Source organism: Ceratotherium simum, chromosome 5 (assembly GCF_057802395.1).
Source record: "Ceratotherium simum simum isolate JZ-2026a chromosome 5, ASM5780239v1, whole genome shotgun sequence".
NCBI lineage: Eukaryota > Metazoa > Chordata > Mammalia > Perissodactyla > Rhinocerotidae > Ceratotherium > Ceratotherium simum.
In genome coordinates, this window is record NC_141904.1 from 25913637 (window position 1) to 25935303 (window position 21667).

The window sequence follows — 21667 nt, forward strand, 5'->3', positions numbered from 1 at the left end:
GTGTTTAATAAAAGTATTCACAGTTTTACTCCATAAATTTCCCTTCAGTGTGTTCTTGCTGTGGGACATCTCTGTCACTGATGTAAGTTATCCAGCAAATATGACTTGCCAGTATTTTAAGCATCACTGAATCTTGCTAGATAGCTTGGCTGTCTTTCTCTTTTTCCTCTGGTTGTGACCCAAATATCTGCACACCCACCTCGCTCATCAACACTCAGTGAACTGCAAGCGCCCTACTCCCCTGTCTATCTGTCATCTGGGTCATGATCTCTTGTTTATCCAGTTTAGTTTCCTTCTCATCATCCATCCTCGTTTCAGCATACTATGACAAAAGTTGGTTGCATTCTCTTGATCTGTAACCGTGGATTCTATTGAGGCAAAACCATTTTTTCCTAGGCCCGTTGAAACCAATGCAGTGGCCTTTTCTTCTTTCCTAGTTCTGCCACGTCTGCAGAGACTTCTCTTGGGGGAGATGAAGTCATCTGGGTAGCCTTCCCCTCCTTGGCCTGGGTTGCTAGCTGCTGCAGTAATTGGCTTGGCAGCATACTCCTAAAAGATTGTCCTTCAGCGGGTACTTTGTTAAAGCTGCAAGGCCAGTCCCCTTGGGAGTTCCTGTAGACAGCAGCTGTCTTGCTTAATTAAAGAGAGATACGAGAAAGGTGTTTTGAAGGGAGACCTTTTATCTAGAAGAACAGTGGCTGGGCCTGAACATCTGGGAGGGAGATATGAAGGCCAAGGCAGAGGGCATGGTGGCAGCAGCTTGGAAAACTTGGCAGAAAATGCTTTGCTGGCAGTTAAGGATAATGGCATTGAATGTTTTCTAAAGGACTTAATGTGTCCTCTTTAGTAAATTGGGCAATAAGTCCCACAGGTATTAAAATTTTTGTGCACTTAGGTTTCCAGGTGTCCCATGGTGCATGTACACATGTAGGAAGTAATTTTTATATCCTACCAAAAAAAAATCCTGAAACAAGTGAACAAAGCTCAAAGGATTTCCAGATATCTCAATGGGGCATAACTTGAACTGCTTAGAACCACTTAGGAAATTTTGCAACTATTCTATGCGTGAGCTGTTAGGGTCCATAATGAAGACTTGGGTTTTGGGGGGTGAATCCCCTTTAAACTTTAGTGCAGCAATGTCCAATAGAAATATATTGTGAGCCACATATGTCACTTAACCTTTTCTAGTAGCCACATATATTAGTTTTCTAGGGCTGCTATAACAAATTATCACAAACAGGGTGGGTTAAGCAACAGAAAGTTCCTTTGTTCACAGTTTTGGAGGCCAAAGGTCTGAAATCAAGGTATTGGCAGGGCCATACTTTCTCTGAAGGCTCTGGAAAGAATCCTTCCTTGCCTCTTCCTGGCATCTGGTGGCTCCTGGCAATCTTTGGCATTCCTTGGTTTATTGATGCATCACTGCAGTCTCTGCCTCTGTCTTCACATGGCTGCCTTCCATGTGTGTTGGTGACTCGGTGTCCAAATCTCCCTCTCTTTTCTCTATGAAAGCACCAGTTACTGGTTTTAGGGCCCAGTCTAAGTCCAGGATAATTTCATCTCAAGATCCTTAAGTAATCTCATCTGCAAAAACTCTATTTCCAAATAAGATCCCATTCTGAGGTTCTTGATGGACGTGAACTTTGGGGGACAATATTCAACCCATTGCACGATGTTAAAAAAAATGAGAAAAACCAACAACTCAATTTTATTAATTTTAATGTTTTTTTAACTTAATATTCCAAAATATCATTATAATCAGTATAAAATAATTCTTAGTGAGATATTTTAACATTCTTCTTTTCTGTCTTTGATACTAAGTCTTAGAAATCCAGTGTGTATTTTATACTTACTAAGCATCTCAACTTGGACCTGCCACCTTTTGAAGCCTGGGCACTGACTTGTGGCTGGCTGCCATGTGTTAGCCCGTACAGTCGGAGTGCTGTGTGGCTGACAAAGCTTGTATTTCTCAATGTTTTGTCCCATGTTTCCTCCCGCTCTCCTTTCTTTCTCCCTCCCTTCATCGTCCTCTTAGTTTTCAGGGAACTTCCTGTTTATCTGGAAAATATCTCAGTCGTTCTGAACAAAAGAAATAAAAATCTACTCAGTAAAAGCTACTGGGATCCCAAGACTCAGTGAAGGAAGCAAAGTTGACCAGTTTTGAAAGAAAGATCCTTTAGTCAGTGATATTTTTAAACGTCAGTGTTTATTGTTGGCAGAACTCATTAAGCACTTTTGTCACAGTGGCTTAAATAAGTGTGGTTAACATTTGTGATGTAACATTTTTTGTCGAGTAGGGGGAATATAAGACTTTAATAATTACAAATCTCCCTTCTATGAGATTTGTGACCCACCCATTCATTAGCGCCCCTTGAACACGGGCATTATTCTCTGTCATATTAAGACGAGAAGGGGCATAAACTTGTCTTTCGGGGCTGATTAAGGCTATTGCAATAATGAAGTTAATATTTGTATCTCTAAAAATCCGTATTGTCTTCTCCAAGAATTACAAGCTTGTTACTTTTTAGCTTGAACTTCAGTGAGAGGAGGGGGTTTTTATAAGCAGCCTCACAGGGAGAAAAATTTTGGATCCTTCAGTTCTTAAATGTGGTTGGTCATAAGGATATGGTGTCCCACCCTTCCTCCCCTCAACTATTTATACTGAGCCTCTGTTACTGTCGTTGGAATTTTTCTGGAATTATGTTTTCCCCTCACATGAATCAATGTTAAAGAAAATTAGCAAGCAACCTATGGATATGAATAGCACAGAGAAGAATATAAAGTACAATGTGAATGTCCCTTCCCCTCCCCTACATCACCCCCAAAATGATGTATCTTATCTAGTTCCTCTATATATTGCATACATATATATTTAAATTGCATATTCATTTGTTTTTAAAAAACATACACCAGATTATGCTATGTATTGTTCTATACTTTGCTTTTTCTGTCATTCACTAGGACCTAGAGAAGTTTCATGTCAGTACAAATAGTTAGCCTTATTCTTGATAAGGGTGGCATAATAGACTGTGGTACCAATGTGCATAATTTAATAAATTCTTTTCTTATTGATCAAATTTTAGATGACATATATTTTTCTTTTTCTCTAGTAAATGGTATACAAGTGTCTTGAGCACGTGAGTATTTCTATAGGAGAGCATTCTAGAAAGTAGTGCAGTTAGGCCAAAGGGCATGAGTATTTCAATTTGGCTTCTGAAAGGCTGTACTAGTGTCTCCTCCCATGGAGGAGGGCACATGTTTCCTCACATCTTGGCCAACTTTAGATATTATCAATGTCAACCTTTCATATATATATATATATAAAAGAGCTTTTAATTTTTCATTTCTCGATTACTAGTTACTTTGACCATTTTGTATAGGTTTATTTGCCATTAGCATTCATTTTTCTTGGAATCATCTGCATTTGCCATTTTTTTTCTATCAGAAGGTACCATTTTCTTGTTTTATAGATGATTTTTATGTAGTCTGGATATTAATACTTTGATGTGTGTGTTCTAAGTGTACTCTTAACTGATGTTATTTATAAAATTTATAGATTAATTTGAGAATTGCTGTCTTTACAATATTGAGTCTTCCTATCAAGAACAATGCATATTTCTTCATTTATTCAGTCTTTAATAGAAAGCTGTAGTTTTCTGTTTATAGGTCTTACTTACCTCCTTGAAAATTTGTTTTAAGTATTTTATGACTCTTGCTGTTAGAATGTTTTTTTCCTATTACATTTTCTAAGTGGTTATTGCTGATATAGAGAAAAGCTTCTGAGTTATATATGTTGATCTTATATCCAGCCAATTTATTGATTTCTTTGTTAGTTTTGATAATGTCTAAGAATTGCCAATTTTTATACTTTTTGTGTACTTCTAGTACAATGTTGAACAGTGGACATATTGAGGGCTTCCTTTTTTTTTGTAAGTTTAATAGGCATGATTTTTGTGTCTCTCTATGTAGTGTAATGTTTTTTTTCAAGTTAAAAAAAATTTCCTTCTATACCAAATTTGCTACTTTTTTTTTTTTTTAAAGATTTTATTTATTTATTTTTTCCCCCAAAGCCCCAGCAGATAGTTGTATGTCATAGCTGCACATCCTTCTAGTTGCTGTATGTGGGACGCGGCCTCAGCATGGCCGGAGAAGCGGTGCGTCGGTGCACGCCCGGGATCCGAACCCGGGCCGCCAGCAGCGGAGCGCATGCACTTAACCGCTAAGCCACCGGGCCGGCCCGCTACTTTTTTTAAATTAGAAATTAATGTTGAATTTTATGAAAAGCTTTTGGCATCAATTATAATTATTTTTTCTTCCGTTAATTTGTTAATGTAATTAAATAATTTTTAAAAATTATCTACCTTTGCATTCCTGTAATAAACTTTACTTAGTTATTATGTACCAGTCAAGATGCATGATTTTAATTGTGTACTGTTGGATTTGATTTACCAATATTTTATTTCAATTTTTGCTTTTGTTTTTGTGAGATTGGGGCTAATGACTTTTTTGGTGTGTTTTGCTCTGTGTATTCTGTTTTAGTGTCAGGGTTATACTGGATTCATAAGATGACATGTGAGTTTTTCATTTTTTTCTAATGCTCTGGAACAATTTGCAATACAAAGGAATGATCTGGTCTCCTGCTGTCTGATATGGTAGCCACTAGCCACAAATGGCTGTGGAATATCTGAAACATGGCTAGTCTGAACTGAAATGTGCTGTAAAGTGTGATATATCCCTTGGATTTTGAAGACAGTGTAAAAACTATGTAAAATGCCTTAATAATTTTCTCTACTGATTACATGTTGAAATAATAATATTTTGGACATGTATTAAATAAATATATTATTAAAGTTAATTTCACCTATTTCTTTTACTTTTAAAAATTTGGCTATAAGAATTTTAAAAATTTTATATGTAGTTCACAATATATTTATGTTGGACCGTGCTGATCCAATCCTTGAGAGTTAACTAGAACTTTCCTATAAAAGCCTCTGGACCTGGACCTCCTCTTTTTAGGAGATCTTTGACGACCTTTTCATTTCTTCTAGGGTTGTTAGAAAACTTTACTACTTATTAAATCGGTTTTGATAATTTTCCTAGGAAGTCATCTGTTCCATCTAATTTTTCAAATTTATTGGTATAAGGTCTACAGAGTACTTATTTATAGTTATAATGTAAATCTGTAGTTTTGTTTCCTTTTCACTCTTTTTTTTTGCATGTGATTTTTTTTCCCCTTGATTAGACTTGCCAAGATTTTTTTTATTTTAATGATCTTTCAAAAACCAACCATTGAATATACTGGTTAGGTATATGATTTTGTCATCTAGTTCTTTAATTTTTTTTTTTGTACCTTAAATGCTTTTTTCTATTTTCCTTAAGTTTGTTACTCTTTTCCTAAATTATTGAGTTGAATGATCGGTTCATTTAATTTTAATCTTGCTGTTTTTCCCATAAATGCATTTAAGGGTATATGTTTTCCTTTAAGTGTTGCCTTGACCATATCCCATAAATTTTGATATATTTTGTTCTCACTGGGTGATTGTGTATATATAACCTGGCTATGTCTTTCTCTTCACTTCTGCTTTGTTATAAAAATCTGCACCAAGATCACTTAGCCTTTTGAGTGACTTCCCATTTCTATCACCAATAGTGGAAACGGAGCCAATTTATTCTGTAAGGAGCGTAACTTTTCATTTGCAAATTGTCCAATCATTTGTTCAGTAAGTGCTGTGGCCTATTTCATAGTGATTGGGGCTAGGGGTATCCTCAAGCTACTTTCAGTGGTTGTATCCTCTTCAAGTCCTTGCTTTAAAGTATTAACTGTCATAGTTCATCATGACTTATAAAGCCCTTGTCCACAGCTCACCCTTCACCTAACAGGGCAGTTCTGGCATATTATTGTTATCAGTGCCATCATCATCTTTATCACCACTTTTATTTATTCAGCACCTACCCGCATTAATTACTTAATGCCCCCAACAGTCTTGTGAGACAGATATTTTTATACCCAGTTTATATATTGGGAAGCTTGGAGGGGTTAAATGATTTGCCCAGGCTTCACGCAGTTCGTAAATGCTAGAGCTAAAATTTGAAACCGTGTTCATGTAACTGCAAGTCCTTTCCACTTGACCACAGCATTGATGCTGTATCCTGTCGCCTCTGGCCTTTCTGCCAGCTTCAGCCTAAGATGAAACGTTGTGCTGGCTATGACTGCCTCCATTTCTTCTCCCGTTGCTTCTGCGGGTTGGTTGAGGGCAGAGTGCTGAGGGACAGTGGAGGAAGGGAACGAGCCCTTGCAGGAGTGCTCAGAAAGGACCCCGCTCCCAGAGTCTCCCGCCAGTCTCTTTTGTGATGGAGGATGGCCTCAACCTTATGTCTCCCTTATCCTCCAGCCCCTTTTCTCTATCCCTGGCCACTTTACTGCTCCAGAGTCTGAGGAAGGCAGTATATCTTGAAAGAACATTCTAGTTCTTAGGCTTTGCTGCAGGAAGATCCAGTCTCTTTCCACAAGGTTATCTGGGAAAATTTCCAGGAATCTATTTGCTAAGCAGAGCTTCAGAAGGAATAGGTATGCATCACCTATTTGATTCGATCCCAAAGTACTATCTGTTCTAGGCCAATGGTTCTCAACATTTTGTTTTTAATTTAGGTTGAGTTTTTAAGATAAATACTATGACTTAAAAAAGCAATGGTAATTTTATTTGTAATATAGTTGTTTATAGTGATAATTTTAGAATTTTAAACTACATATGTTCTTCTATCCCCCTCACAAAAATTCTAGAAAATTCTGACACAGAGAAGGAGCTAACCCCCCCTTTTTTCTCCTCTGTCACTCTGCTTTAGGTGAGCATCACTGGTCTCATACTGCATGCAAATGTTTAGAGGAAGCAAGCACCTACATATTTAACTGTGTGTGAGGCAAGTGGTATGAGATGTGTTCAGAAGCACGCACATGCTATTTCCTTCTGAAAGGAACTGCTCTTCCCTGGAGAGTATGGATCTCCCTCACATGCCCCTGTTAGCATGTTATTTTTTAATGAATCCATTACAAGTATCCCTCCCTTTTAGATCAGATCTTAATTTCTGCAGAAATTTCTTGTGTCCTCAGTCTCCAGTCCTGTGATTGACATGTAGCAGGTGCTCAGTGTCTGAAGAATAAATCAGTAGAGAGTGCATGAGAGAGTAGGAAATATTCGGGGTTTGTCTCTTCTTCTCCGTCCTCCCTATGCGTTCTTCCCACCCACCCTCCAAATGCAGAGAAAACATTCCCCATTAGCATTGTCTTCTGAGATAATCCAGTCCTAACACTGTCTTGTGTGAGAAGCGATGTGTGGTTCCCTGGTCATCAACCCCTAGCACAGTACTGAGAGATCTCTTACCTGTGGACTCATACCTTTGAACCACAAAATGGTGTTTTGTCAAGGTTGATGGCTCTTCTTGTAGAGGGGGAGTGTACAGGCTAGCAATGCTTTTGGACTGATTCAGAGCAAGTTGCTTTCTCAAGCTTCCTTGTAATGAAGGAACTTCATGCTTAACTGGGTCACTGTCTCTCTGAGAATCTGGAGTGACAGATGCTGGCTATGGTTGGTTGAATTCTGTTCCACACGGAGTTCCTGCCAGTTTTACTTCCTGCCGTAGACAACCTGCCACAGGAGGAGACTTAGGCTCTGGTTGCTAATGCACCAGATGAGAAATGTGTCACGTCTGTCAAAAGCTACAGTGGTTACCAAGGCAAATGAGGACAGACTCCCAAATTACATGATTCTGTGGAGTTTTGACCTTCACTCATTACCTATCTGACCTCTAACCCTAAAGTAAATCTTCCACCTTAAGTAATGAAACCCTTGACTAGACAACTTGGCATCTTTATGACATTTCAAAGAGAATCCTGTGTTCTCTTGGTGGGCTTTGGTTAAGGTGTTAATGTTCTGTTCCATCCAGATATCAAAGAGATTTATACATTCTGGATTGTTTAAGTAATTATTGTGCTTCCTTGTGTAGAATGCATAGTTGATCCTGGACTAGAAGTTAAAAAAAAAAAGGAAGTAGGATGATTTGCTCATGTAAATTAGTGACAGGAAAATGGATGGATTTTTTTTTTTTTAGCCTCAAAGACTGCTGCTAAGAAAAAAGAAAGTGAGGATGCTTTATCCTAATGACGAAAGGAAAAAGTGAAAGAGAGAAGAAATGAGTTTGGAAACTATCTGCCTCATGTCCTTTCATTCTATCCCTATCCCTGTTTCAAGCCCGGAGGATCCTGTTTGAGAGGGAGAGAATAGATCCAAGTAACCAAGCTAAAGTCCCTATAATTGTCTGCAAGGCCTTATAGGATTCCTCCCACTCCCAACTTATCTCGACTTCTGCAACTCTTTCCTTTATCGCTGTGCTCTAGCCATGCTGGCCTTTGCTCTTTGTTGAGCAAGCCAGGCATTCTCTTGCCTTTGCACTGGCTGTTCCCTCTGCCTGGGATGCTCTTCTACCAGATATCTAATGGTCAATTCCCTCTGCTTCTTCAAGTCTTTGATTTAATGCCACCCTCCCAAAAAGGCCTAGTTAAAATAGCACATTCTCTCCCTCCTTCCCCCAACTGCCCTTTACTCATCTCTTCATCTTTCTTTCCGTAGCACTATCACTTTAAATATACCATATAATTTACTTATTTATGTTGCCTGTTTGCCCCATCCCCTCCTACCCTGATGTCAGCTCCCCGAGGGCAGGATCTTTGTTTGTTGCTCACATATCTAGCAAAAGTACCTGGTACATAGTAGGCCCTCAGTGCACGCTGTTGAATGAATGACTCAATATGCATAGTGGTTCTTTGGCTTAGAATGCAGTTCTCCAAACTCAGAAGTTTCTGGCCATTACTGTTTTTTCCTTTTTGGTTTGGCCTGCCGTACTTAATTGATTTGTTGGGACTGTTTTGTCATCATTTTTCTTTTTCTAACTAAAGGCCTTTTCAGAAAGGGCAGCTGGGTCAGACTAACTGCTCAGAAAAGCCGGAGGTTGTGGGAGTCCCTTGAAGTGGCTCCAACACTACTAGGAGAGGAGTAGTCCACGATGGGGGTGGTTTCTTCCATCCCTACAAAGATTGTAGGGATGCTTTCTTGGGTGCAAGTTCTCATGCGAGTCCCCCTCAAGAACGTGGCCTCTGAGACGGTTCCAATCTCTGCAGAGGTGGATGGCTCATTGAAGAGAATTTCAGGGCCCAGTTCAGCTTAGTAACAGAGCTGTGGAGGTAACAGTCAGGTCCTGCCTGATGCCTGGCCAAACAAAAGAAAGTGACTTGAGCTACTTGTTGGGGGTTGTGCTGTTGGGGTTCTGATGTAAGGGCCTTCTTTTGGTCCTGCCTTCTCCATTCTCATTGCGAAGAAATGTGAGAAGTGGTCAGGTTGGACTTGCCAGATTCACAGGCTCACTTGAAAGGATTTATCTTCAAAAGCAGATTTTCCTTCTTCCACCTTGACCTCTCTTGCCTTGCCAATTATTTATTCTTTCTTTTCTTACTCTCTTACACATACACACACTTCAGAAACTATCCCTGTCTTGGAGAATTTTATGTAAGAGGTCAGGCAACAGCTATTCTGGAATTTTCTACCAATCAGAGTCCTACTAACTTTAGCCATCTGGTATACAGTGGGGAAAAAATCCAAAGCAGGGAGAAAAGACCTCTGAGGGAACAAAGATCTAACACAAAGCCCAAGCACAAAAATCTATGCAATTTGTTTTATAGACCAGTGTTGTCCGCTAGAAGTATAATGTGAACCACATGTGTAATTTTAAATGTAGCTGTAGCCACGTTAAAAAAGTAAAAAGAAACAGGTCAAATGAATTTTAATATCTTTTATTTAACACCATGTATCTAAAATATTAACGTTTCAACATGTAATTAATGTGAAAATTATTAATCAGATATTTTATTTTTTCACTAGTCTTCTAACCCTGGTCTATATTTTACATCTATAGTACATTTCAGTTTGGACTAGCCACATTTCAAGTACTCACAGCCACATGTGGCTGGTGGCTACCATATTGTACAGTGTACATAGAAGGCTCTGATCCAGAATGAATCAGCTTGTGTTACATGTTATTCTGACAATTAATTTTCTGGTTTCCCAGCCACAACAGATGAAATAGTAAATAAATGACAAGAGCGACGGAGTAGTAAAGGATGGCAGGGAATGGGCAGTAGAATTATAATTATGCTAGCCTTTTACACCTATGACCCCTGAAGTACATAATGTGGTAGCTTGCCAGAGTAATTGAAAATAATTGATATCTTTCCATGCTTGTCCTCCACCTCATAACCCAAGTCACCGCAAAAAGGCTAAATTGTATTCACTGTTCTCTAAGAAAGGAGGAAAGTGTGAAGAGTTTGTGGAAAAAGTTAAGGAAGATTTCTATCAAGTGTTGCTAAAATAACAGTATTCTAGTACCAGAAACCTGGGAAGTAATATACATAGGTAGGAGTCTCAGACTACCTGGTAAGGCCCCGTCCATTTCTAAAGCTGAGAGCCCACAAAGGACTTGGAGGAGCCTGCAAGTGTGGCTTCAGCTGGGTGTGCCCCTCCTCGTGTCCCTAAGATTGCTAACTTCTTCAGGTCCGCGGATTTCCCTTCTGGTCCATAGGGCAGAGTTGCAGGTGGAGCCTTGGAGCCTGCCAGTCTCAGCTGTGGCCTGGGGCCCAGCTGGGTTCCAGGGACCTCAGGAGTCTGGCTTGTCCCTTTGAGAGACTTTCTGGATGGACTCCCTTGGATCTGGTCACTCCATGGACATTTGCTTGGGACAGTGGTACCGAAGTGTATGGGTCTCCTGTTTGAGCTGCGGTACTGAGATTCCAGCCAGCAGGGAGCAAACCAAAAAACAACAAAAAACAAAATGCCAGAATCAAACACCCTCTTTGCCTTTTCTCTGTTTTTGTTTCTTGTGCATTTATAGAAAATTATAAAGTCAGGAGCAAGGAGGGTAGCTGTCATATAACTAGTATGTATTGTTCTCACATAAAACGTTCAATCCATTGCTGCCTGTTACATAGTTTTATCTCTCTATTCCTTTTTTAGGCTGAGGAGTCTTGTAAATGTAATGGCTGGAAAAACCCCAACCCTTCTCCCACTCCCCCGAGAGCCGATCTGCAGCAAATAATTGTCAGTCTAACAGAGTCCTGCCGGAGTTGTAGCCATGCCCTAGGTAAGTTCCTAAATCTTCCAGGAAACTCTTAACATCATTGTTGTCTGAAAGTTCTAACGTACTGAATTCCATGGGTTAACCAAACTTGGACACTATTTACCTCTATATGAGGCAACAACAAAAGAGTCTCTTTAGTCTCGTGACTTTACTGGGGAGGGCTTCATGTGAGAGACGAACCCTGCACTGTTTGCACTGACTCCTATCAGTCTCTACCCCCTTTTCCCAAGAGCTGGGTTCAACTAGGGGATTGCCGAATAAGCTGAAACATGACAACGGAGCTCGTTAGAATAGCATGTTCTGATGTGTTATGGTGGGGCTGAGGGTCTCTGACTCCCAGGGTTGAAACCTCAACCAACTGGTTCTTCCTCGAATTATTATTGTTATTTTATTTTCGGATTCCCTGAACTTTCTGGAAGTTCTTCATTTTATCTTCATATTCTTTCGTTTCCTGTATCTGGTAGCTCTTTCTTCATTGGAGTTGTGTTTGGTAAATGTTTACTTGTGTTTCCCTTTCAACTTGCTTATCTGTCCCCACAAGATAATCATTGTCAGTATGGCAGGATAGACACTGCCAGAGTTACTCAACGGGACTGTGTTAATATATTCTTGTCCTGATACTAGTTTTAGGGTAAAAATTTTTTTAAATTGTATTTTGTTTGAGTAGATAAAAATTAATGGGTAGTTTTCCCTAGATATTAAAATTCCAGTTCATAAAAGTTCTTGGAATATTATAGTTACTTTTCAGCCTTCAGTTTTCCAGTCTTCCAAAGAATGTCTCTCTGTCCAGTTTACTGTCCAGTGTTGCAAGGATGTAGCAATATTCTCTCTAGGTGGCTTTTTCCACCTGACCATTTATAAGTGGGTGGCTTCTTTTTGACATCTTTCCCTCAAGCTTCCTGCTGATATCAAATGGTGCAGCATTGGCCTTCAAGGTTAGCATGGCATTAGGTCGAGTCTGAAGTTCTATTTTATACTCAGTTGGGGAGTATTTCACTACTTGCAGAGCAAAAAAGTAGATAGTGTGATCTTCCCAGGAAGTTACTGCACTGGAGTAACCTTCTGAAAAAGGAAAGAGAGAACATTGATCTCACAGAAGAAATAAACACACTAATAATTTCGTCATTGTGTTGATTTAACTGGTGTCTAAGATAATGTAAATCTTGATTTTTGAAGCAGCCAGTGCAAAGGAAAGATTCCAAAAGTTACAGAAACATCTTTCTTGGTAACTTTTTCACAATTGATCCCTGAGCAAATGCCCTTTAGAATTGCCTCAGAAAATAGGATGCAATAAAAAGCTGGGCTCAAGAACTCCGTAAGCACTGAACTTGAACTGTATTTGCTATTGATGGAGAAATCCGATTATCGTACATCAATTAACATTTAAAAACAGAGTCTTCTTTCTTAGCTGAGCAGATTGTCTCCATTCTGAGCGTGTAAACACACATGAATGCCCAAAGGCAGAAATAGCCTTTTACAAAGAGAAGCCAACTTTGTTCCCTTTATGTTTCTTAACAAGTTGAAAACAAATACTGTTATTTGAGAATACATAATCAAGAATGGGAAAAAAAAGTACATATCCTTTGACCTGGCAAATCCATCCCAGAAATTTAACCTACCTATAGATTAAGATGTGCCTTGAAATTAAACCAAGAGGGCAGTTATTATAGTCTGATTCATGATATTAAAAAACTAAACCTAAATATCCCGAGGTAGGAGATAATTGATTGAATTATGAAAATCTGTATTATAAAATTCAATCTGGCTATTAAATAAAGATATATTTTCTAACATGGAAAGATATTTTAACATATTATTAATGAAAAAAGCAGTCATAAAGGAGCTTAATTGGAAGTTTTATAGCTTAGGACTAAATGACAGGATCTGCCAGCTCGAGGTCAAATCCTGGCTCTACACCCAGTAGCTGTGAGTTGGAGCATATTATTTAATCTGCCCGGACCTCGGTTTTCTCAGTTCTAAAACGGAGTATCTAAAATAATGGTATCTACCTCCTAGGATTGTTGTGAAGATTAAATGAGATAGTGCATGTACAATTTTAGAACAGTGCCTGGCAAATTAATGCATTATTATTAGCTCTTCTTGTTGTTAGTGGTCGTATTACAATACTCTCAGAGTTCTTTCATGTCAAACAACAGACATGAATTCTGTCTAATTTAAATAAGAAAACAGTGTTGGTAGGAAGGGTAGTGGTAGCTCCCAGAAGTTGGGAACAAAGGGAAACCCAGTTTCGGTTTGGTCTGGGGATTTCAGCTGCTGGAGTTTGTGGACCTTCTGTCTGGACACTGCCACTGGATGATTCAGTTTCAGCTACCTTGGTCCTTGTGAGTATTGGTTCAGGATTTAAATCCCCAGAGGAGGGAACCTCATTGGCAAAGTGCCTGTCATGTGCCCCACCATCAGCATTTCACCCTCAGAGAACTGCATGGAAGGTGGTCATTCTCAAATGCGTGGATGCTGACTCAAGTGCAGCATCAGGAGTATTATCTCATTGTATTCGTTTAGAAAATATGACGTATATTTTAATATATATGAACAGGAAAAAATCTGGAAAAATGTATATTGAATTGCTGACAGTGATTTTCTCAGAGTATTGGGGTTATAGGTGTGTTAAAAATATTTTTACCCTTCTCCTTCCTTTCTCCCTCTTTACTATCTATCCCTCTTCCCTCTACTTTCTTAAAACTGAACTGTCTGCAGCTTTTCAAGTATTCTTGGAATTATTGCCAGAATGCCCTAGTTTATTTATTGGTCTTAGTATCAGGGATCTAGAAAACCTTCTTCCAAGATTACACTTCCTCCCTCCCCCAACCCCAACTTTTTAAAAACTTTTTTTAATGGAAAATTTTAGACATATGTAAAGGCAGAAAGAATATTTTAATAAACCTCCTTGTGCCCATCACCTGCCTTTAAAAATTATTAACATTTTCCAATTCCCCCCCTCCCCTTTTGTCAGCATATTTTTAAAAAATTTTTTTTTTGTGAGGAAGATCAGCCCTGAGCTAACATCCATGCTAATCCTCCTCTTTTTGCTGAGGAAGACTGGTTCTGAGCTAACATCTATTGCCAATCCTCCTCCTTGTTTTCCCCAAAGCCCCAGTAGATAGTTGTATGTCATAGTTGCACATCCTTCTAGTTGCTGTACATGGGATGCGGCCTCAGCATGGCCGGAGAAGCGGTGCCTCGGTGTGTGCCCGGGATCCGAACCCCAGGCTGCCAGTAGTGGAGCGCTGCGCACTTAACCGCTAAGCCACGGGGCCGGCCCCTTGTCAGCATATTTTAAGCAAGTTCCAGATATCTTTTCTTATCCATGCAGATTCCTTCTTAATTATTAACAACGAAGTAGAGGTTGGGGTCTAAGGAATTCTGTCAAGCCTGGATTCTCAAATACGTTTCAGTTTGTGTATGTTGTTCTATTTTCACAAGTCACTGTTCTGAGCATGGTTAATGTAGTCACCAGTAATCATACGTGTCAATATGTAATGGTCCTGGGCTTGTCAAAATAAAACATTCAGGCTTATCGATTGAGATGATATCTATTCTATTGATTTACTGTTGGGCATCTTTTGGCTCAGCCATCCGTGTTCTTTTGACAGTGAGCTCTGGTTTCATGTGGTCTCCTGACAGTTAACTTCCATCCCATGCATCCTTAGCCTGCCGTAATTTGATACTCTTCTGTGTCTCCTGGGTATAAAACACAGGGCTGATGGCCTGATCAAGTGTAAAGAGCATTCAATTGGGAGTTAGGAAATACGAATTCTAGGCCTGGCTCAACAGTTTACCAAGTTCCTTAACCTCTGCAGGTCAGTATCTTCATCCACCAAATGAAATGTTTACTCTAGACCTGCTGTCCAATATTATAGCCACTCACTACATGTGGCTAATGAGCACTTGAAATGTAGCTACTCCAAATTGAGATGTGCTGTAAGTGTAAAGTACTTGCTAGATTTTGAAAGCTAAGTATGAAAAAAGAGTGAGATATCTCATTCATATTGATTACATGCTGAAATAGTTTAGATATATTGTGATAAAATGTACTATTATTACAATTAATTTCCCCTGATTTTTAGACATAAAATGCACATGTGGCTCATGTTATATTTCTATCGCATAGTGCTGGCTTAGAACATTTTAGTCTATTCTCTGAAATTATTTGATATTTGAGATTGGTACAATCAAATTTAGTTTACAAAAATTTGAGGAAGGGTTCTAACCAAGCACTTCATTTGGCCCAAACATTTCTCCTTATTTTAGTATTAATAAAAATTCCTTATGTGGGGACTGTTTGTTTAAATAGAAACCTGCTTCTATGACCAGGAAAGGAGGAAACACACTATTGTTATCAAAACACAATTGGAATTTTTGTTGTCATTTTGCAGTCCATTTTTCTGAACTGTGCCAGAACATGCTGATTATTAGATTTGATTAGTGAGAGTTTTTTGCAGTTATGTAGAAAGTTTTTGGTTATTTTTCAATGCCATCGGCTTTTTCTGATATATGTATATTTAGTATATATATTATATGTACACACACACATATATATATTTAAACGTTACAATAGTGGCAATTCTTTATTACTCTGGTTACCTCTGCTTACCTGCTTAATTATAATAAAAACTTTCCAAGGAAAGTAAAAAGCTAGCATTAACAATTATACCAGAGTTTGTTTCTTGAATAGTATGAAGTGTGAAGGGACTACGGTATTTTTCTCATGGACTTTTTTCAAACATTTAAATCATAGGCAGTCATCTGAGCTGACTCATTTTCTCTGGCCTTACCACATTTACGTAGACCTCTAACACTTAATCACCCACCTGTTCCCATTTACACATGTACTGTGCAGATGCCAAGTGACATAAATATGGGGCCCAGCCAGCACACTGGCACAGCCACTTGAGTCAAGTCAGCATATTCCTCTTGGCTGGGTGTCCTCTGTTTTTCTGATGCTGCCTTTTACACACAACTTTCAGAGTTGTCTGGAGCTGTGAGTCTGGTACAGTAGAGGTTAAGGGGATGAACCTGGTAATATTTTTCCTGCTTACTTGACTGAAGTTATTTTCCCCACCTTCCTTTGGTCATGAAGTCCTGGTGATTTTCTCTCCATGTGCCTCCCTCTAGCACTGCCCGAATTCGGGCTTATTGTCTTTTGTTTGGTTGTATCTGCACCAGCACCTGGAGTCCCTCTCCATTCTTGCGTATGGCTTCCCAGGAAAGTAGTGATCTAATCTCATCACATTCTCCTGCTTAACCCTCTGAACTTCCCATTTCTCAAAATGCAGCCTGACTTGAGCTGAGCTGCGGGATCAGTCAGGCCTCCACCATCTAGCCTTTCTCCCAAGCGCCTGTGTTGCCTTTTGGCCACGAGGCTGTTCCATGTTCTCTGAAGGTCCTTCACACACTCTCCCACCTTAGGTACAGAGGCTCACACCACCTGCAATGTCTTTTCTTCATTTTCTGCCAGAGGAACCCTGCTCACCTCTAGAACTCGGTAGAGAGAATAAAAGCCTTTTTGGAGCTCTATTGCAATGTTCCTTGTTGTATAACTATAATTTTCTGTACCCTTGTTGGTTTTCTGTTCTAGACTGAGATTAAGGACTGACTTTTTCTCTAGTTCCTAATATATTTAGTTCCTTGGGCATAATTGGGTTTATTCCTTTATTGGTAAATATTCATTGAATTCAGTAATACTCAAAAGATGGCTGGTTGCATTTATTTGCAGGGGAGCTTTCAAAGTTTATAATTTGTGCTTGCTCTGTCCAACACAGTAGGCACTAGCCACATGTGGCTACTGAGCACTTGAAATGTGGCCAGCTTGAATTGAAGTGTGCTGCAAGTGTAACAGGCACACTGGTTTTGAAGACTTAGTATGATAAAAGAATGTAAAATATTAATAATTTTTTGTATTGTGTACATGTTGAAATGAATAATCTGGTATATGTTATGTTAAATAAAATGTATTATTAAAATTAATTTCACTTTTTTTTACCTCTTTTAAAGTGTCTACTAGAATATTTAAGTGTACCTATGTGGCTCGCATTCTGTTTCTATTGGACTGAACTCATCTGACGGGCTCTTAATCTTAAGCTTTTCCTTTTCTCCATTCCAGATCTGAGATTACAAAAGATGAAACCACTTTTAAATTAGAAGCCTTTTGCACATAGTCAATTCAAAAGGTTTCAGTGAGGGAATTCGTTTTACCTCTTCTAGCCTTGACCTCAAATTCCCATGAACAAAAAATGTATTTGAACAGCTTACAAATCCTCCGGATGCTGAGCCATTTGCTTTCTTTCCAGTCCAAAGGAGCAGAGACATGTTAGCTGCCTGCCCAGCTGCTGCCTGTTCCCACTGCGGGGCATGTGAGGACTGGCAGACTGTCCTCAAGAGAAGTTCAGGCCAGTGATACATGGAGCCAGGGCTTAGCGAGGGTCACAGCACATGGTGACAGTGCACTTCCTGTTCCCAGCCAGGCAACAGCTGCACCATGATTCTTGGCAGCAGGCATTTGGCGGGTTGCGCTGTGGCACCCTGGGTATTTGCAAGTCTGACACAGCACTGAGAGGTGCCAGGGTACACCCTCCTGGAGAGATGTAAAGACAGCAGACCCTCCCCCTGTCCTGACTCACACCTTCCCTCAGCTTCCCTCTGCCCTCCACACACAATGGACATTAGAGGAAGCTGTGGGCGACCAGGAGGGGTGAGCTTTTCCCACAAGTCAGGCGTTGGCCGTTCTTGGATAATTATATCAATGCTTTGTACCAGGCTCCTAGGAGACTATTTGAAATGAAAGCAGGGTCCATTGCATTTGATTATCAAATTCCAGGTGGAGGAAAGATTTATTAAAAACTTTTTATTTGGAAATAATTTCAAACTTACAGAAAAGTCATGCGAATAGTAACGAAGAACTTCCCATCTATCTTTTGCCCAGATTTACCTATTGGTAACATTTTGCCGTATCTGCTTTGTGATTGCTCTCATATATATACAGACAGACAGATTCATATGTGTGTGTGTGTGTGTGTGTGTGTGTGTGTTTGTATACTTTTTTTTCCTGGACCATATGAGAATAAGTTGCACATACATCATAGCCTTTTGCCCCTAAATACTTAAGTATATATTTTCTAAAAATAAGCATATTCTTTTACATAACCTCAGTTCAGTTACCAACTTCAATACATTTTAACATTAATGTAATATTTTTATCCAATCTACTGTTTGTATTCCAGTTGTATCACTTAGCCCAAAAATGTCCTTTATAGCATATTTTCCTCTTGTTAAGCATCCAGTGTAGCATCACATATGTATTTAGCTGTCATGTGAAAGGAAAACAGTTTGTCTACTCTACTCACAGTCAACATTTCCAGAATACTGCTGACACCAAATGTGTGTGGGTTTTTCCACACCAAGCAATTCTCCAGCTCTGCAGTGGACACCGACAGGGTGGCCTACAATTTAACTCAATTCTGACATTAACTGCCTGTAGTTAGTGCAGACTCCACGGGTTAAAGGCTCAGTCCTCCTCCTTCCCTCCACTTCAGATGCCAATCGCAAGTCTGATTTATTACCTGTGCTTCTGACTGACCAGCTATAAATTGGAGGTTCCCACGGACCTCAGGAAAACATTTTACTTACTAGATGACTTGTTTATTATAAAAGGATGCAACTCAGGAACAGCCAGATGGAAGAGATGCATGTGGCAGGGTATGGGGGAAAGAGCACGGAGCTGCTATGCCCTCTCCAAGCGTGTCGCCCTTCCAGCGCTTCTATATGGTCACCAACCCAGAAGCTCTCTGAACTCCTTCAGTTAGTGTTTTTACAGAGGCTTCATTACGTAAGCATGATTGATTAAATCATTGGCTATTAGTGATTAGCTCAATCTCTAGACCCTCTCTCCTCCCTTAGGTAGAGGAGGTGGGACTGAAAATTCCAACCCTCTAATTACTTATTGGGTTTCCCTGGCAACCAGCCCCCATCCTTAGAGGCTTTCCAAAAGTCACCTTATTAACCTAAACTCAGGTGTGGTTGAAAGGGACTTATTATGAATAACAAAAAACACTCCTTTCACCTTTATTGCTCTTGTTACCTAAGAAATTCCAGAGGAGCACTGTGCCAGGAAAGGGGAAGAAGACCAAATATATATTTCTTATTATAAGTCACAATATCACAGCAAGTCTCTTTATCCTCCTTTCATCTGGAACAGTTCCTCAGCCTTTTTTTTTGGTCTTTTTTTTGTGTGTGTGTGAGGAAGATCAGCCCTGAGCTAACATCCATGCCAATCCTCCTCTTTTTGCTGGGGAGGACTGGCCCTGGGCTAACATCTGTGCCCATGTTCCTCAACTTTATATGGGATGCCGCCACAGCATGGCTTGACAAGCGGTGCGTCGGTGCTCGCCTGGGATCTGAACCCCGGGCCGCCAGCAGCGGAGCGCGCTCACTTAACAGCTACACCATGGGGCCGGCCCTTTTTTGGTCTTGTATGATGTTGACATTTTGGTAGAGAGATGTTTTATTTTTTATTTATTTTTTTTTTTAAAGATTTTATTTATTTATTTTTTTCCCCCAAAGCCCCAGTAGATAGTTGTGTGTCACAGCTGCACATCCTTCTAGTTGCTGTATGTGGGACGCGGCCTCAGCATGGCCGGAGAAGCAGCGCGCCGGTGCGAGCCCGGGATCCAAACCCGGGTCGCCAGCAGTGGAGCGCGCTCACTTAACCACCAAGCCACGGGGCCAGCCCTAGAGAGATGTTTTAAATTTTAAAAACAATCCTGTTAAAGAGCTGGAAGAAAATACATTTTGTCATCTTTGGGTTATGTGGGAAAGACTTTTGCAAGGAAGACCGTAAAGAAATGCTAAACGTAGATTTGACTTCCTAAAAAATTTAAAATTTCTATACAACCAAACCAAACCAACCAACCAACCAACCAAAAACCCCCAACGATATCCAGGAGCATTTGCAGTGAATATGACAAACATAAAGCTCTTTCAAGGCAAGAAGAAGAAGACCAACATCCTAAAAAAGTAGGCGGAGGACATGAATAGGCTGTCCTATTCAACAAATGCAAATGGCCCGTAACATGAAAAATAAACAACTCCAAGGGCATTCCAGTGAGTGCAAATCAGAACGGTGGGTGACCCTGATTAATTTTTTGAAAGATTGATTGAACTATTGAGAATGATTCTTCACTGTAGGCAAGAGTGGGGGAAGAGGGTATTCTCTCCCACTACTGATATAGTGTACATTGATGCAGACTTTATGGGGGGGTGGGAATTAGGGAACTTTAAATAACAGAGCTTTAAATAACAATGACTCAGTGTTATTATGAGTTCTGTGAGAGATTAATTGCTATAGATTTGTGCATTGTAGTTTACAGATTTTTATTTTAGTTCAGTTTTTAATAATAAGCTTCCAGACTTGTAAATAACAGAGGCACATCTCTTTAAGAAAACATATTTTTAGGTAATCGAAGGGAATCCATTTGCCTCAAAAAGGCTTCTTTAGAAAAGATTAACAGAGGGGTTTCTTTCAATATTGAGTGACCCTTTTTGGTTAAATATGAGTTGATTATCAGTATAGTAAATAGTTTAGCTTTACAGTTAGAGTGAAGTGCACCTGGGTGTTGGCATGGGTTGGGGTTGATTGTGGGCTCCTGAGTAAGTCCTATCTAATTCTGGTCAACAGCCCCAAGAGTCAGGAGCAGTCTTTGGTTTTGGTAGAGATGGGGTTGTTTGAGGAAAGTGGTGTTTTAGGAAGACTATCCTGGGAGCAGAGAGAACAGTCTGGGGGCTGCTATTTTGGTACTTTGGGCTTGAGATCACAATGACCACAAAGGTAGGAATGGGGGAAACTTATAACTCTGAGAGAAAGTGAGGAAGCTCAGCTGAATCTGGCGGGAGGTGAAGAACCATGAAGGAATGAATGATGGGCTCATTGGCAGAAACAGGGCTGGCAAGAGGGATTCGCCATTTTGAGGAGGGCCATGAGGATTTTAATCCTATAGTCAAGTTTGCTGTGATGGTGGTGCAGCCTTGTTGCTGGGATGGGGAGGCTGTGAGGTGGGGTGTGGGGAACATTTTAGCCCGAGGAAGGGTTAGCTGGTGAGGTGGATTTAGTGAGAGGGAAGAGCTGAGCGCTAGTTGCTCAGAGACGGAAAAGAAGTTTTGGTCAAAAGGGGCCCCTAGTGGGAGAGTCTGAGAACATGGCGGGTCCAGACGACTAGTATTTATAGTGTAGTCATAACTGTCCTTGTCTAGCTTTCTTATTACAAGGAAGCTTCTCTTTCACAGCAACTTGCCTGTACCTTCTCTTTTCCCTCCTCAAGCAGATGGTCCACTCCCTCTACTTTCATCTGATCTTCCCGCACTCCGTCATTCATTCTACGAAGCTTAACGCTTTTTCCTACAAAATCATCCTTCTGCCTCAGTATACCCCCTTCTACCCCAGACCTACCTTTTCTTCATTCTTAAAGGAAGAGCT

General features: G+C 40.0%; 1 protein-coding gene across 1 annotated transcript in view; it reads left to right on the plus strand.

The window, feature by feature from the left end:
• The window catches only part of KAT2B (lysine acetyltransferase 2B), a 91375-nt gene that overhangs the window by 17895 nt on the left and 51813 nt on the right, over nucleotides 1–21667 (plus strand). Inside the window, 1 exon segment of the mRNA XM_087430605.1 lies at nucleotides 11055–11181. Coding sequence (XP_087286731.1) covers nucleotides 11055–11181 — 127 coding nt within the window.